The following is a 17766-nucleotide window of genomic DNA, read 5'->3' as shown; positions in this document are numbered from 1 at the left end:
ACCTCCTCTCCTCTGCATCTGCCTTGAGAGTAGCTGAGGTTGAACTGTATAGCACAGTCAAACATTAGGAGTCGAGCACAGAAAATGTTTTATGACATTTTGTATTATGCCATAAAATGATTTTTGTAATTTTTATGTCATAAAATGTTTTATAAAATTTGCTAAATTTCAATTTCATGGGAGTCATGAGAACTGGTTCGTTAGTTGGCCCATTTGAGGTACTTTGATTAAAAAAAATTACCCCGTGATTCAGAGTTTTGCCCAGTTAATGCTTACTGATGCGAGAGTTTTATCAGTGTATAGATTGTATGCTGAATTAATTTTTGTTTTGCAGATATTCAGGCACATAGACATCCAAGCATATGTTAATAGTCTTTTAACTTTACTTCATAGCAATAGGTTTGAATGTGAAAAAATAAAAATGGAGGAACTTATAAAGAAGACCCAGGATTATCAGCAAGAATGTGTTAAAAGAGCAATAGCAGCAGAGGTAAAATATATGGTGCTATTTGAATGTATTGTAATTCCTACAAACTGTTTATTATCTTACTATTTTATCATGTTTGTCTAAAAGTTACATACTTGATGTAATACTGTTGTTGGGCTCCACCCATTAAGATTCATTAGCAAATCACGTATCTCATGATTTTTCATGGCTTTATGTATCTTGGCCAAGCTTGGCAGAAGCATCTTGGGCCAGCTGAAAACTTTATTGTAGATAAAAAAGAAGCCATAAATAAGAGTTGGTTGCCCACTGCCCGTGAAAAAATGTAAATGATTTTACAGTCTTTGAGTTTAAACTAGTGGCTTCTTCCTCTTATCCATCCAAATCAATGGATGGTTGTCCCAGTGCTACTTGGCTTTAAAGCCCAGCAGTTGTTATATCTTTACATAATGGCATATTTGGCCAGGAGCTACTGGTTCCCCATTTTAACCTCACAATTCTCCCTTCCATTTTCCATTCCCCCTCCCCCATAAATTTGGAAGGATCCTGTGTATCTTTCCCTTTCTGCTGAACTTCTGTTGCAGGAAGAGGTGTCCTTCATCTCCATTTTTTCATTCATCAGGTACTTTCTCCATTTTAGACTTTTTGTGAGTCCTGGTATCTTTTCTTCCTTGTTGGCAAGTTCAGAATTCTCCCAATTCAGAATTCTCCTCTCATTTTCAGTGAAAAAATACTATTTTTCTCATTACTCATGCATTCTTACTCCTCCCCATGAAGTTCTACTCTTTTTCAGAGTTAGAATAGCTGGCAGATACAAAAATTTTATTAAGTTTCTGTAATAAACTTGCAATAATTCACAAAATGTTGAGGTTTAAAGTTATGGCTTTTCTTTCTGCCTCTCTAAATTACTGTAATATATTACTTGATGCAGTGCGTGGGGGTTCAACTGGCTTCCACTGCAACCCTCAACACTGACTCAAGAGGGAAATAATAGAGAATTGATAATTACATATGGACAAATCAACATCTACCATTCTCACTAATAAATATTAATCAAATGTAATGAATTGGCCTGTTTTCAAGACCATTTTAAAAATATTTTTGGTACTTTAAGGTGAGGGGGAGCAAACAACTACCATTTCAATTTTTACAATAATAGAAAATGACTGTAATCATCCATCTAATATAGCTGTTTTCTGCTGAAATTTGGTAGTCAGAATTCAACATTCTTAAAGGCTGTTGCAAGAGACAAAACTGTCCACTTCTCCTTTGTTTGGATCACAGGGTTACAATTTAGACTAAGTTTCAGAGCGCACATACAGCTTTAGTGTAAACTTCTAGTTTTTAGTTTGTTGCTACTTTTATGTTGATTTTTAAAATATATTTATACTGTTATGTTTTTAAGATTACAATTTGCAGTAATGAAAAAGAGTAGTGTGATAAGTGTTGGTGATTAGTTGTTTTCTACAAAGTTAATGTGATAGACTATTTTCTCCAGCTTGATGCTTACATTTACATTAATATTATTTCAGGTGTCAGTACTTGAAAACTGGAAAGAGAAAGAATTCTACAAACTATGCAGAAAATCAACAAATGCCAAAGCCAATATTAAATATCTAAAATTCATGACCAGGTATTGTTTACAATATACAGATATTCTGTTGCATATGTGGTTATTGTGAAAGGATACTGAATGGGATTATAAATCAGGGTTTTTGAAATTGTGTCCATGGAATATTAGGGATTCATGAGAACTTAATAGGGCTCTGTGGAAGACTAAGAGAGAAAAAGCACTTTAATCTGAATGCAACTGATTTTCTACCATTCAGAGTCTTGCTTCTTGATTAGGATCCCTGGAAATTCGATTTTTACTAACAGAATCCATGGTCTCAAAAAGGATGAAACTCTGCCATAAATGACTTTGCTCACCATTAGCTTTTGGCATTAGATTCTAATTCTTCTCCTAACAAATCATATCTCTTACTAAAATTTCATGTTGTTATAGTTGCAACATAGAAAAAATATATCATGTGAACCATGTATCCATATACATATTTGCTTCATTGAACTTATGGCAGCAAGTCATAGTGCTAGCACAGTTAGTGTGTCAATTGATAAAATATTTGTCAGCAAATTGTATTGACCATTTTTTCTGAAATCCAACAGCTGTTACAACTCATTTTGATGCTTGGAAGGCCAAAAACATGATTTTAGGGTTTTGTATTGCTTTTTCTTCTTCTCTTGATTCAAATAATTCAACATTTTCTCTTTTTCTGCTTAGGCCACGCTCTGTTATTTTGTTCTAAACTTAACAGTATAAAGCCTTGATACTCTTTTTCTTTCCAGAAGTCTTGTTTTTCAAATAATTTGAGCATCTACTTTTTATGTTTCAACCCCATAAACATGATTTGGGAAAGGATGCTTGCAGGAAAAAAAAATCAAACTTCAATATTTTAAGCAACTACAGTACTTATATAGCTTGAATTACTAAATTGTCATTTCATGGTTAGAATCATTTTTAATTATGAAAAATCAGGATATAAGTTTTATAAATGAATTAATATCAAATTAATTACATAATCAAATGACAAATTAAATTATATCATTTTCAGTCATTCTGCAGCACCTCAGTCAAAATTACAGATTGATTCTTGGGAGTCATTTATTTCCAATATTGGAGAAGAAAAGAAAAAAATAGAGGTAAGTCTCTTGTGATACTTTTTATTCATTATTGGTATTGTGTATTGTGTATTGGTAGTGCCATAGTTGAGCAAACATATCTGAAGTAAGAAAATGGAGATATAAACAAGCTCTATATCTCTGTAGTTTCTTCACCCCTTCATTTGCACAAATGGGAAAATAAGCCAGGAATCACAATTAATCATAGCATCCTCTTCAAAGACAGAAACAATGGCTTCAAGAAAAAAGCCTATTATACTTGCTTTGAACCATGATTTAATATCAAGAGTTTTCTGAAAGCCAATAAACTTGTTTCAGATATAACTGGAAGCTATACGGTTTGGCTTCTGTATTTGTCATCCTGCTTACAAAGGAAGGAATAATGCAGATACCTGTCCAGACGTACTGATATGTATAAACTTACTCCTTGCAAAAATTACTTAATACTGCATTGCTTCTTTTATATGTTTGAACAATACATTTTCATACTGCTGTGGTTTCATCTACATGAGACAGCTGGATGTGGTCTTTTGTTGTCATGTGGTGCAATATCTTTATGCTGATGATATCCAGTTGTGTATCTCCACCCCTGACCAACCAAGTGATGCTAGCCTAGTACTGACTCAGTTCCTGAAGGGAATAAGCATTTGGATGGGGAGAAATTGACTTCAGCTCAACCCATGCAAGATAGAGTAACTCTGGATTTTCCCTCCTCTTGGTTCAGATAGAATGTCTTACCAGGGCTGCAGTAACCCAGATAGAGTTGGCAGACAATTTTGAGGTCTTCCTGGACTCACAGCTCGAAGAGAAGGAGCAGCCATGGCTGGAGCAAGGGAGTGTTGCACAGACCCATATTGTATGGCATTTGTGTCCATTCCTGGATTAGGAGGCCTGACTCATAGTCATTCATGCTTGGTCAGTTCCTGGTTGGTTTATTATAATAATAATAATAATAATAATAATTTTATTTCTATACCGCCCTTCTCCCGAAGGACTCAGGGCGGTGTACAGCCTATTTAAAAACACAGGACACAACAATGATATAAAATTTAAAATAATTAAATAAATGGCTCAAATTTAAAACCCCAATAAATTTAAATACCCCAATTTAAAACTATTGTATTGATAGTCCGGCCTGGCGGAACAACAGGGTCTTCAATGCGCAGCGAAACACCCGGAGGTCAGAGATCTTGCGTATTTCCGGGGGCAGTTCATTCCACAGGGCTGGGGCTCCCACAGAGAAGGCCCTCCCCCTGGGCGTCGCCAGCCGACATAACTTGGCTGACGGCACCCTGAGGAGACCCTCTCTGTGGGAACGAACTGGTCGGTGGGAGGCTATTGGTGGCAGAAGACGGTCTCGGAGGTATCCGGGTCCTATGCCATGAAGCGCTTTAAAGGTGGTAACCAACACCTTGAATCGCACCCGGAAGACCACCGGGAGCCAGTGCAGCTCGCGCAGGAGGGGTGTCACATGGGCATAACGGGTTGCGCCCATAACCACCCGCGCGGCCGCATTCTGGACCAGTTGGAGCCTCCGAGTGCTCTTCAAGGGGAGCCCCATGTAGAGAGCATTACAATAGTCCAACCGGGAAGTAACAAGGGCATGAGTGACCGTGCGCAGGGCGTCCCGATCCAGAAAGGGCTGCAACTGGCGAATCAGGCGAACCTGATAAAAGGCCCCCCTGGCCACGGCCGTCATATGCTCTTCTAAAGACAGCCGCGCATCCAGGAGGACACCCAGATTGCGAGCCCTCTCCGTGGGGGGCAAAGATTCACCCCCAATAGTCAGCGATGGCACCTGCTGACTATATCGGGGCGCCGGAAGCCACAGCCACTCGGTCTTGGAGGGGTTGAGTCTGAGCCTGTTCCTCCCCATCCAGGCCCGCACGGCCTCCAGGCAGCGGGACATCACATCAAGGGCATCGTTGGGGTGGTCTGGGGTGGAGATGTACAGCTGGGTATCGTCAGCGTACAGATGACACTTCACTCCAAAACCACGGATGATCTCACCCAGCGGCTTCACATAAATGTTGAACAGGAGGGGCGAGAGGACCGACCCTTGCGGCACTCCCCATGCGAGACGCCTCGAGGTCGACCTCTGCCCCCCTGCCAACACGAACTGCGAGCGGTCGGAGAGGAAGGAGGAGAACCACCGCAAAACGGTGCCCCCTATTCCTAAACCCCTCAACCGCTGCAGCATGATACCATGGTCGATGGTATCAAAAGCCGCTGAGAGATCTAATAGGACTAGGACAGAGGAACAACCCCTGTCCCGAGCCCTCCAGAGATCATCCACCAACGCGACCAATGCCGTTTCTGTGCTGTACCCCTGCCTGAAGCCCGACTGGTACGGGTCTAGATAGATAGCTTCATCCAGGTGCCGGGGAAGTTGTCGTGCCACCACGCTCTCAACAACCTTCGCCACAAAACGAAGGTTGGAGACTGGACGATAGTTGGCTAATTCAGCCGGGTCCAGGGAAGGCTTCTTGAGGAGGGGCCTCACTACCGCCTCTTTCAAGGCGGCAGGAAAGGCACCCTCACCCAAAGAAGCACCTATAATCCCCTGGAGCCAGCCTCGTGTAACCTCCCGGGAGGCCAGTACCAACCAGGAGGGACACGGGTCCAATAAACACGTGGCGGCACTAATCTTACCCAGAACCCTGTCCACATCCTCGGGAGTCACAGGATCAAACTCCTCCCAGATAACATTCTCAAGGCCTGCCCCGGTCTCCTCCCGTGGACTCATCCAATCGGAGTCCAAGCCATCCCGAATCCGAGCGACTTTATCGTGCAGGAATTGCACAAAATCCTCAGCACGACCCTGCAAGGGATCTTCCCGCACTCCCCCCCGAAGAAGGGAGTGGGTCACCCTAAACAGGGCGGCTGGGCGGTTCTCTGCAGATGCGATAAGAGCGGAAAAATGGTTAGATTTTGCCGCTTTTATCGCCACTAGGTAGGTCTTGATATAGGACCTCACCTGTGTCCGGTCGGAATCGGATTGACTAGTCCTCCAAATGCTCTCTAGGCGTCTTTTCCGACGCTTCATCTCTCTCAGCTCCTCAGAGAACCAAGGAGCTAATTGAGATCGGCATCGGGTCAGAGGCCGCAAAGGCACGACGCGATCCAAAGCTCCGGCGGCCGCCCTTTCCCAGGCGGCCACCAGCTCTTCAGTCGAGTCATGTGTTAGAGTCTCAGGAAACGGCCCAAGCTCCGTCAGGAACCTTTCGGGATCCATCAGGCGCCTGGGACGGAACCATCTGGTCGGTTCCGTCTCCCTGCGGTGGGGGCAAGCGGTAGGAAAGTCTAGTTGAAGGAGTGAATGATCTGTCCATGACAAGGGTTTAATATCTAGGTCCCCTCTACCAAGATCATTCAACCACTGACCAGAGATAAAAATCAGGTCCAGAGTGTGTCCCCCTATGTGAGTGGGGCCTTGAACTAACTGGGTCAGGTCCAAGGCCGTCATGGAAGCCATGAACTCCCGAGCCACCTCTGACGCCTCACCTGCGGATGGGAGGTTGAAATCCCCCATGACAATAAGTCTGGGGGTATCAACCGCCACCCCGGCAATGACGTCGAGTAGCTCGGGCAGGGTCGCTGCCACGTGGCAGGGAGCCAGGTACGTAGTCAGCAAACCCATCTGCACCGCACGGCCCCACTTCACACAAAGGGACTCACATCCGGCTATCTGAGGAACAGTGGTCTCCCTCGGACAAAGACTCTCCCTAATGATCACCGCCACTCCCCCACCCCTCCCCTGGGCCCTTGGCTGATGAAATGCACGGAAACCTGGCGGGCACATCTCTACGAGGGGGACCCCCCCCTCTTGGCCCAACCAGGTCTCCGTAATACCTGCCAGGTCTGCACCCCCCTCCGAAATAAGATCACAGATGAGGGGGGCCTTATTAACCACCGACCTGGCATTACATAACATCAGCCGCGGACCCTGGGCCTGAGGCTCTACACAACCCAGGACACGAGTCACGCATTGGGGGCCGGAGTGCGCAATCGCTCGGAGACAGCGCGTGCGCACCCCCGACACTTGATATGACCCCCTGCGCCCGTCGTACCTGCCCCTCCCACTCATGATTTCAATTACACAGCCCTTTCTATCGTCCCCCTGCCCCCCAGTTAAATTTCCTGTCACGACCCCTCTGCTGCAGCTAACCAACCCCTCATCCCGCACAGTCGCTATCTGGACCCCCCCAGGTCCACTTTTACCACTCCCACCCGTCCTCCCGGGTCCCCTTAAAATTTTCCTTAAAAATTTAGCTAAAAAACCCCTCAGCCCCCTCTATATTGCACTCTACATGAGACTGCCATTGAAGACCATCCAGAATGTAGCAGTAATGCCACAGTTATGGATGTTCCATATTTTGCCCATATTACACCATTGCTGTACAAGCTGCAGTGGCATCCAATTTTTTTCTGAATGCAATTTAAATTGCTGGTTATCACTTTTAAAGCTGTAAGAGGGTACTGGGCCAAGCTACTTACAGGGCTTCCTCTCCCTGAGGGTATCTGCCTGTCCCACCAGGTCAGATAGAGTGGGTTTGCTCCATGTCCCCTCTCTTAAATGTTGTCATCTAGTGGGACCTAGGAGGCATGCACTGTATGTACCTGCCTCTGCTTGTGAAACTCTTCTTCAGTGATTTGGCAGGCTCCCACTCTCCTTGCCTTCCAGGAGGTCTTGATGAGCTGGCTTTTTCAGCAAGCATTGAAATGGGATAATGTTACAGTACAGCTTCATGTTGCACAAATGCATGGGATAGTGATGCCTTGGAATCCAATGGCATTTTTGTCAAATTTATTTTTGGTTTTGGTTTTTTTTTTTTTGTTGGTTTTACTGTTTTGTATGCCGGCCAGAGTTGTTAGTATAATATATGTGGCTATATAAATCTTTGAAATATAGGCACCTTGGGTCAAATCCCAAAACAACTGGAGCATCATTAGGACACAATCGGCATTGACAAATTTACCATTTATTTATTTGCAGTCAATTGCAAAAGGCAGCTTTAGTCAGAATAGCTTACATCCTGGAGCAATACCTCTGACACCATGAAACATCAATATCTGCCTATCTCAGGTTCTTGGGAAGGACTTGATAGGTGGATAAAAATGCCAAATTCAGTTTAAACATCTCGCAGATTGCAACCAACCATAGTAATAAATAACATTTGAGATTTGTAGGATATTAATTTCTCTTTTTTTTAACTAATAAAAAGAGCCTAGCATGTGTCATGACATCATTTAGGAACCAGGTGCTATGAAATTAGCCTAAGAATCAGGTGTTCATTTATATAAGTTTTACTGATAGATTTTATTTTGGGCTTTCAGCCAAGTAAATCTACTCTTGATAGAAAGTTATGATTTAAGAATATTAAATGTATCTCTTATCTCTTTTCCACAGAGTCAGTTTGAAGAAAGGATTTATATAGTAAAAAATGGTGCTCTCCTAAATAGTATCACTCCAGTAGAAACTGCAGCTCTTCAGCCACCTACTGGTTTGTCACTAGTAAGTTATTTTCTGAGTATTTTTACAGCCAAAATGAACAGATCACTGCATTATCACAATTGCATATTTGAAGCATGGAAAAGCTCAAACAGTTCTGTACCTTGCTCAGTTTTTTCCAGAGAAATTTCCTCATGCATTGGGGCCTCTATAGAGTTCTTTTTCCTGTGGGAATATATACAGTAACAAGAAATGGGTATCTTGCATTACCAGCTATGGTTTGAACAATGGAAGGCTGTGACATAAACCAATAATTCTTAAGGACCCAATCTAAGTCAGTCACCTGGACCAGAGTTTTAGTCTTTCAAGCTTCCTTGCTGGAGCCCATCCTCTGGGAACTGAATGTAATATTTATGTGGTGCCTAGTTGAGTGTGGCTTTTAGTTGTTAATTGGGGTGTTAGTGGTCAGCTATTAAGTCATTGATTGTTGTACCAACTCAGATTGGATTATGCATCATATTCCTGGGATGTGTATATTTGCCTTTAGTTGTGAGAATTCTTCAGATTTTTGTCCAAATTGCTGCCCTGAAACACCATTTGAATGCCCAGAGAGACTGAAATTAAAAGAAGGCTGTGATAGTATAAGATTCATTGTTCAACAGAAATAAAAACTGTGATAGGTTACAATATTTTGATAGAAAATCTCAGGCCCTATTCTAATATTCTTGTACATTATGTTGAATCATATGAAGAGTAGATATTGGTTGATAATCTTATTTTTCCCTAAGTAAGGCACTGTTATAAATATAACGCCACATATGTAAATGACTGCGCTGAGCAAAGCAAGTAACATTAAATTATGCTTACTCTTTTGGCTTTAACTTTTACTGTTCAGTTTTGTAGTATTTGGGAATCATTGCTGTTTCTTAAATTGGCTTGTTGCTGTTTGTGTACCATCTAGAGTCTGAGGCAATTTTTAAAATTATAAATAAATAAAAACTTCAATCTCAAGCTATCTGATGTGGCAGAAACAGTTTTAGAATGCTTGAAATAGTTTTTCTCATCATATTTGGTCTTTGTGCTGTTTTTTTCCTTTAGGCAACTCCTGAGAAGTCTCCTATTAATGACCCAGCCATCATAATGTATTCACCTGCTGCTCCGCACCTGTCTGCTCCATTTTCAAATGTTAATGACAATTACTCCTTATCTTCCAAAGCTAAAACTCACACTGGCAATAAAAATCCAGAGCCTCCTTCAGATAAAGACATTGGAGAACTGCCTTCTGAATGCAGACAAAGCTCACTTTCTGATAAAGTATGCTTGCCTCAATCACTAGGAAATTCAGGAAGACATCTTCAGAATATCCAGCAACTGCATAGCATTTTAGAGGAACCAGCAGGAGCTGCAGAATTGGACTATGCTACAATTCTAAACAAGCCAATTCTTGGAAAGCTATCTGAAAATATCATTGACCAACTTAGAATTATATTTCCATACCATACAAGGTATATCTACAGTAGAAAAAAATGGGTAGCTCGCACTTTAGTTAAAAATCATGTTGTGTGTATGTGTAAAATCTAGTTAGAATTGTACAATGTATAATTTAAATGTACTCTGGCACAAATTTTTAGAAATGATTAACTATTTTTGCTTTTCCTAATATGATTTAAAGTTAAGAGAAAATTTGAAATGGTTCTTCTTGTCATTATCTTAAGTAATTTTTAATGCCTGAAATTTGGGTGTTTTTGAACTATGGTTCAGTATGGCCACAAAATTCAAGACTTGGTGACAGTGCTTTCTGTACCATGCTGCTTATTACCATGTTTCTATTTTTTTTTTCTTAACTTGGTTGATAGGAATTGGGTTGACTCTCATTTCAGCATTCTATTATGTTCAATTCAGGTTTCTCTACTCACTACTCAATTTTTTAAAAAAATTATTCTTAGGATTTTTTTTAATAGTAACAGCATAGTAAATCATTATTATATAGAGTCCTTTGCCTGGGGTTCAGTTATATGTGACCCTGTTGCACAAATTCTTCTGAAACAGGAGTGGGAACTAAGTATTCATGGGATGAGTTGTAACACTACACAGTTATCTTAAATTCAGAGTGGAATCTTTGTTTTATCTAAAGACCTGTGAAAAATAAGGTGGATGTCTTAAGTTTTCGTTGTTTCTAGGATGCTTTAAGATGAAGAAGAAATAGTAAGTTGTTATTTTAAATATATATATATTCTTGAGAATGCTAATGGAGACAGGGCACATAATGCAATTAAGTTTTAGATAGTCAGGTTTTCTAAAATACTTGTAGACAGTATTTATCTTCCTGCAAAATATCTGAATACCTGTGTTTCTTCTCTCCTGCAGTTCAGATTTAGAAAAATTTATAAAAGAAGTCAATGTCAAAAACAGAAACAAGTTGAGTGCAGATGACTACCTAAACAGGGTAACTGAATTTATCTTGGATCATCCGAACACAAAAAAGGTAATTTGCAAAAAATGTTTACGTAGCTATGAAGAAACCCCCATAAAATACATATGATACACTATGGTATATATGCTACTGATAATTGCTATTGATAAATTCACAAAAGAAAATCTAAATGGACTCATTCATGTTCTACCTAAGGTGGGAAAAGCTTAGGTTAAGTTAGGTCAGGGGTGTCAAACTCAAGGCCCACGGGCCAGATCCAGCCCGTGGGGTGCTTAGATCTGGCCCACAGGGCCAGTCTGGAAACAGCAAAGGACTGGCCCCCGGTGCCTCTGCTAGCAAAAATGAGGCACGTGTGGGATGCGTTTCCCCCCCCCCCCCAGCAACTGCTTTTGGCCACTGGAGTGGTCCAGGAGGCCTTCCAGGCACAAAACAGGACCTCCGGAATGCTCCAGGAAGCTGTCCAGGCCCAAAATGGGGCTTCCAAAGTGGCCCAGGAGGCCTTCCAGGCCCAAAATGGGGCTTCTGGAGCACTGCAGGAGGCCATCCTTGACTCAGGTGGTTATAAAAGTGAGGAAAAGTAAAATATTTTACCTTCCAGGCTTGCAGGATTCTGCTACTAGCCTACGTCAATAATTTATAGTTCTAGTCTTCCTAAGGAGTCAGTTTCTTGATCTGGTCTCTCTCTTATAAGGTGATCTTTGGATGGTGCCTCTGCTGTGGATGGGCTTGCACGGTGGCAGCGGGAGCAGGAGCCCTGCACTAAAGGTGGTTTTCCTCCTCCCCACTCAAGAAAAGGGGTTTGGCACAGCATTCTGAAAATAGGGTTGCCAGGTCTGCTTCCAAAAAATAGCGGACAAGCGCGGGGGGGGGGGGGGGGGGCGGTTGTTAAGTAGTAAAAAAATTAAAAAAAATTTACAATTAAATTATATATTTTCTTACATTTTAACACATATTAAAATAATCACTTCAAAACTTTACTTAAAATTCAAAACATCAAATATATTGTAATAATATGTAAAATATTAAATTACATTTTAATTTCATCATAAAGCTTTTGAATAAAAAAAATGTCCACTATTTTGTGAAAAAAAATAGTGAACATAATGTGAAAAAAGCAGACTGTCCGCTCAAATAGTGGACACCTGGCAACATTATCTGAAAAAGCAGCGTTGTAGATTTTAAGTTTTCTTAATTGGAAAATGCGACCACATCTCCCATGCTCCCCTATGCCTCTTCCTAGGTTTCAGATTGAGGCCAAGGGCTCCCCAATCAAGAGCGGGGTTTAGGGGAAACCAGCCTTAATTTCAATAGCCAAATTGGGGGCAGGGATTTTCCCTTCCCCCATCCATTAAGAGGGCAGGCAGGCTATTATACTTTGTAGTCTATCTTAGCCCAGGAAGGCAGAGGAGGCCCTTTTGCCAGAAGGGGCTTGCCTGGGTCTCATGGCTGCTGCTTCAGCCACAATGAAACACATTATCTTGGCAAGGGAGCTATTGGGGAGGGGGCAGAGGAATCAAGCCCAGTGGAAAAGCACCCTTTTTCCTTCTTGTCTGTTCTGGCACTGAGCAGCAATGGAGGGAAAGCAAAAGGAGCCTGTGCTGGTTGAGGGACTTGGCCAGGGAACAGTCCCAAGTATGCAGGAGGTTGCTGCTGAAGGGTGCCTGTTTCTAGGTTCTGGAGTAGACATAAACCTGCTCCTGTGCCTCTCTTGGGCTGAGTCCCTTGCCTCCCACCCACCCAAAACAAGGAGAAGCAATGCCTTCCCTGGTTTGTTCTATTTGTTGATTGTAAGCTCCTTGGGGCTGAGAAGAATTGCTGCAAAACCGAGTTTCCTGAAGTGGACCACTAGACTCCTAAACATCTTAAAAAATGATCTAGTAAAAAGAAAAGTCAATCAAAAGAGCAACATGCAAACAAAAGCAAATAAAACAGTCCCAGGTGTATTGTTTAATGGATTGCTAAATTGGCAAAATGGATTGCTAAATTGGCCACCCAGTCACATGACCACCTAGCCACGCCCACCCAGTCACATGACCACCTAGCCACGCCCACCCAGCTGGTCTGGCTCCCCCCAACAGTCTGACGGACCATGAATTGGCCTGTTTAAAAAGTTTGAGGACCCCTGAAGTAGATCAAGTATTAAAAAAACAAAATCACAGAAATGTATGCCTATTTTTATAAGTTTATAAAACCATGTCTGCCGAGGTGCGGTTCTGTGTCACGCCCACCAATGCCACACTCACCCCACACCCTCACCCGGCCCTCAAAGGTCAAACCCAATCCTGATGTGGCCTTCAATGAAATTGAGTTTGACACCCCTGAGTTATGTTATCATTCATTCTGAAATATGTATGAGAGTCCCTGTAGTAAGTCTCATTCGTATCAAGAGAAGCGAACAATAAGCCTTTTTCTGTTGTAGCTCAAGAGACTCTGAATAGCTTCCCAAGGAAGTTATACAAGTAGTCCTAGACTTAACAACCACAATTGAGCCCAACATCTCAGTTGTTAAGTAAAACATTTGAAAGTGAGTTTTGCCCCATTTTACAACTTTACTTGCCACAGTTGTTAAGTGAAACACTGAAGTTGCTAAGTTAATAATATGGTTGATAAGTGAATCTGGCTTCCCCATTGACTTTGCTTGTCAAAAGGTCACAAATGATCATGTGACCCCCAAGACACTGCCATCGTGATAAACGAGTCAGTTCCCAAGCATCTGAATTTTGATCACGTGACCACGGGGATACTGCAACAGTCGTAAGTGTGAAAAATGGTTATAAATAACTTTTGTTCAATTCTGCTGTAACTTTGAATGGTCATTAAATGAACTGACTACCTGTTTAGGTTTTTCATGTTTCATTTTTATTTGGTATTCAATATGCGTTATCAAGGAGATTTTTGTTATAGTTGAGAGACTAAGATATATCTTGGTGCTATTTTGGAACGCTGATATGTTCTGTTTTGTTTGCTTTTTGTTCTTGCTTCAAATAATCATTTATTTTTAATATATTTGTCAACTACCTAAACAGTGCAAAATGAAGTATAAATTAAAAAGATATTACTAATACTTTTCCATTATGTTTTTAAAGGTTCTTTCCTCTTCCAGAAAAAATGAAGGGTTATCCTCTTGTACTTCAGGAAAAAATGCAAGTCATACTCAAAAAGTATTAAACACATTGGTACAAAGCAAACCAAAGTCTAAAGCTGCTAATGAAAAGAAAAATAAAACTAGACTTCCATCTCAATCAAATCAGATGCCATGGAAAAATATTGGTGAAACTTCAAAATCAAAGTGGAGAAAATCAAATGATACCATTGTAGGTTTTCTATGAAAACTATGGTTTTGATAAATTACTTTGATAATTTGGTGTTATTTTAGGAATGCCATACATATTCTTTCCAAAGCCCTTTAAAATTTTTAAACATAAGCTGTTTAGTTTTCAAGGTCTTAGAAGTTTTCAAAATGTAGTTTCTAGTATCATAGAAATCAAAGAATGAGCTAAATTAATCAATTTTCAAAATCCAGATTTTTCTTCAGAGTTGAATTGAGTAAAAATGAACAATGTCCCATACCAATATGGTATGGGAGGTTCCAAAATCTTATTAAAGACTGGAATTGAAATTTTCTCAAAGGTTTTGTCAGGTGGAAATAATCAGGAACAGAAGTTTAGTTCAAAGCACTTCAATTTTTTTACATGCTATCCAATGGTGGGATTCAAATTTTTTTACTACTGGTTCTGTGGGTGTGGCTTGGTGGTGTGGCTTGATGTGCATGGCAGGGGAAGGATACTATAAAATCTCCATTCCCACCCCACTTCAGGGGAAATATACTATAAAATATCCATTCCCTCCCCACTCCACTAACCTGCTTTCCAGCTCCGTTCTCCTGTGCAGGGCAACAAAAGAAGACCCAGCAGATCAGCTGGGACTCGGGAGGCAGCGAATAGATGGGGATGGGGCCAATCAGAGGTGGTATTTGCTGGTTCTCTGAACTACTCAAAATTTCCGCTACCAGTTTTCCAGAACTGGTCAGAACCTGCTGAATACCATTTCTGATGCTATCCATACTCAAGAATGTGATCTACTAATGGTCAAGGCAAATTGGTGCTAGCCAATGGAATACGTTGCATGAAAGACAACTTTATATGAATTGGGTGGGGGAGTCATATAATTGTGAAGGGTGTAGTCTTCATTGCTTCCCTGAACCCATGTCTTTTCCTATGAGCAGAATTAACTTATGGAACTCTGGATGCAATATTTTTTCTAATCTATTGACACTGAATACACTGGATTATAATGTCCATTCTAGAATTAAGTAAATAAATTTTGCAAAGTCTCATGGATTAGAATGATACATTTTTATTTTGATGCTGCTAAACCAAATTTCTGTTTAAAAGGTAACTGAGTCAAAAAGCCCATTTGGTTCAGTACTTTCTGAATCAGCTGCTTTCAGGATATCACACACGGACTTAAATCTGCCATTTTGACAGCAGATCACGGAGATTTTTATGCATGTAAAATATTAGATATGTCCATTACTTTTCAGAATTTTTTGAGAGCCTGTATTTTATTTTAATGCATAGCGAATCAATAATTTTTGAAGCAGTTTTGAAATGACAAATGCATTTTTCTATAGGATAATGATCCATGTGTAATATGTCATGAAGAACTAACTTCAAGTCTGTTGCATGTTCTGGATTGTGGACATAGATTTCACAAATTGGTAAGTGAATTATCAGCAAAAAAAGGTCTTTACTTGTTCCTTGTGACTTTGTAAATGACTAGAGAAATGCTGCTGTGTTGCACCAATTTTTAATATAATCATAATCCTTGCAATATATACTTGGGGAATTTACTCTTAGGGAGCAAAAACACAAATTACATTGTGGAAGTTTAAATCATCTTGGTTTCCAGGACCAGACTTTCAGTGCTCAGGCTGATACCTATAGTATAGAAAATAAGCTTTTCCTTGCAAATTCAAAGTATGTTTAATATGATCTATATTACTTAGGAAATGAGTTTTCCAATCCCAAAAGTGGTTATGACCATAATTATATGGAAATATAATGCTTCCATATCAGTTTTTATTATTGCAGTTGTACTTTTAGATAGCTACAGTATTGCTTTTCCTCAGGATAGGCAGGTCAATATGTTGACTTTCACATATCAGTATCAAAAAATATGAGTAGAAAGATGATGTACCATTTCTTCAAGGACTCTAAAATACAATATCCTCCACTTTTCTTGAGGTCCCACAATTCCCAGTAGATTTTTTTTTTTAAAAGCCTCAAATGCAGAAAATTACAGAATGTTTCTTAAACTACTGTAGTAATCCTTGACATTCCTCAAGGAAGTACAAGGTTTTCTTTTCTTCCAGAGCCCTGTCAATGATAACTTTCATCTTCCCTAAAACTGGGATGTTGGAGACTGGATGATAGTAATTTAAAATGACCAATTCAGGGATGGCACTTTAAGAAAGGATTGCTTTTTTTCATATTAGCCAGGAGGAATAGCAGTCTGTTTGGAAGTGGCAGTTAAAGCAGCCCACAGGATGAGAATTCAGAGGTTTAAACCAAGAAATTGCAACTGTGAAACATGTAGTTGGTACCAGAAACTTTTTGAATATAATCTCAAAAAAGTATCACCAAAATGATGTATGCGATTTGGAGAATGGTGGTGCAGCCTTCTGAAGCATTGTGAGAACAGTGTGCAGTATTTAGAGGGTGGCACAAATCACCTCAGGAAGAAAGCCTGGCATGGTTAGCAGCTTCCTTGCCTAGGCCCATGCCAGGCCCACTTCATCAGCAGTGGGAGGGAGGCAGCAAAGCAGCATGCAGGGGGCAGTAGGAACAGCTGAGGCTTGGCATTGTGGTGCTGGTGTGGCTGGCCAAGTCACGGGGCATGTGGTGTTGGGCCTAAAGTAAAGGCGGGGTGGTTGGCAACTAGCCGAGACTGCTGAAAGCCCTGGGGGGGTCTATTTCAGTTCCAACACTGGCCATGAGGTCCAGGGCAACCCAAAGGACAGAGATGGGGAGATAAGGCACCCCTGTGGGCTGCCAAACACCCAAATTTTTTTCATGTGATTGCAGGGGTGCTAAACCTCCATTAATTTTGGAGGTTTAAAATATTTTGTTCAGTTTTACTTTATTTTTTAAGAATGGATTCTTCCCATATTTCACAGCCATATATTATTAATGAGTTACTTGTGCAATCTTTTTATGTCTTATTCAGTGTATTGGGCCATGGATTAAGGAGCACAGTACATGTCCAACATGTCGGCGTCACATACTTTTGCGAGAAGATTATCCTGAGCTTCCTGGGCGTAACAAAAAAACTTAAAATACTGCAATATACAGATTAGCAAGAATGATATTTAGATTATTTAAAATCATGATAATATAATTATATATGAATTCTGTTCCAGTTATTTCCAGTATATTGTATATTAAATTATCCCTTTGTATCTTATGGAATATATACATGATACTAGTTCTGCCATTTCCAGTGAGTCAAGATACATGGTGCAGCATTATATATCCAATGTTGTTAATCTGTGTCTGCACTTTTGGAAGAAATATGTAATTTATATATCTGTATTAGCTATTTTTACTATGTCACAGTAGAGCAGTTCATAAAGTTGACAAAACATATCTAATACATATTGTCTCTTTAAATAAAGAACATATTAATAAAATTGTAGAGTACAGATTTGTTTAGTTTTACTTGTTAGTTTATAAGACTGTAGTCTTATACCCTGAA

The 17766-nt window shown here is 40.6% G+C and overlaps 1 protein-coding gene across 2 annotated transcripts in view; it reads left to right on the top strand.

Moving 5' to 3' along the window:
* The window catches only part of TTC3 (tetratricopeptide repeat domain 3), a 71087-nt gene extending 53386 nt beyond the window's left edge, over positions 1 to 17701 (top strand). For both annotated transcript variants that reach the window (XM_070944310.1, XM_070944309.1), the window contains 9 exons: positions 394 to 490; positions 1978 to 2078; positions 3058 to 3145; positions 8535 to 8639; positions 9675 to 10081; positions 10944 to 11061; positions 14097 to 14324; positions 15644 to 15730; positions 17239 to 17701. In XM_070944310.1, coding sequence (XP_070800411.1) covers positions 394 to 490; positions 1978 to 2078; positions 3058 to 3145; positions 8535 to 8639; positions 9675 to 10081; positions 10944 to 11061; positions 14097 to 14324; positions 15644 to 15730; positions 17239 to 17346 — 1339 coding nt within the window. In that variant the 3' untranslated portion in view covers positions 17347 to 17701. The remainder of the gene's footprint in view (positions 1 to 393; positions 491 to 1977; positions 2079 to 3057; positions 3146 to 8534; positions 8640 to 9674; positions 10082 to 10943; positions 11062 to 14096; positions 14325 to 15643; positions 15731 to 17238) is intronic.
* Positions 17702 to 17766: the final 65 nt, after the last annotated feature.

This window comes from Pituophis catenifer, unplaced genomic scaffold, assembly GCF_029215685.1.
Source record: "Pituophis catenifer annectens isolate HBS135680 unplaced genomic scaffold, rPitCat1.0.hap2 SCAF_4, whole genome shotgun sequence".
Classification (NCBI taxonomy): domain Eukaryota; kingdom Metazoa; phylum Chordata; class Lepidosauria; order Squamata; family Colubridae; genus Pituophis; species Pituophis catenifer.
Note: the sequence above shows the minus strand (reverse complement) of the source record. Positions and strands in the feature narration are given on the sequence as shown.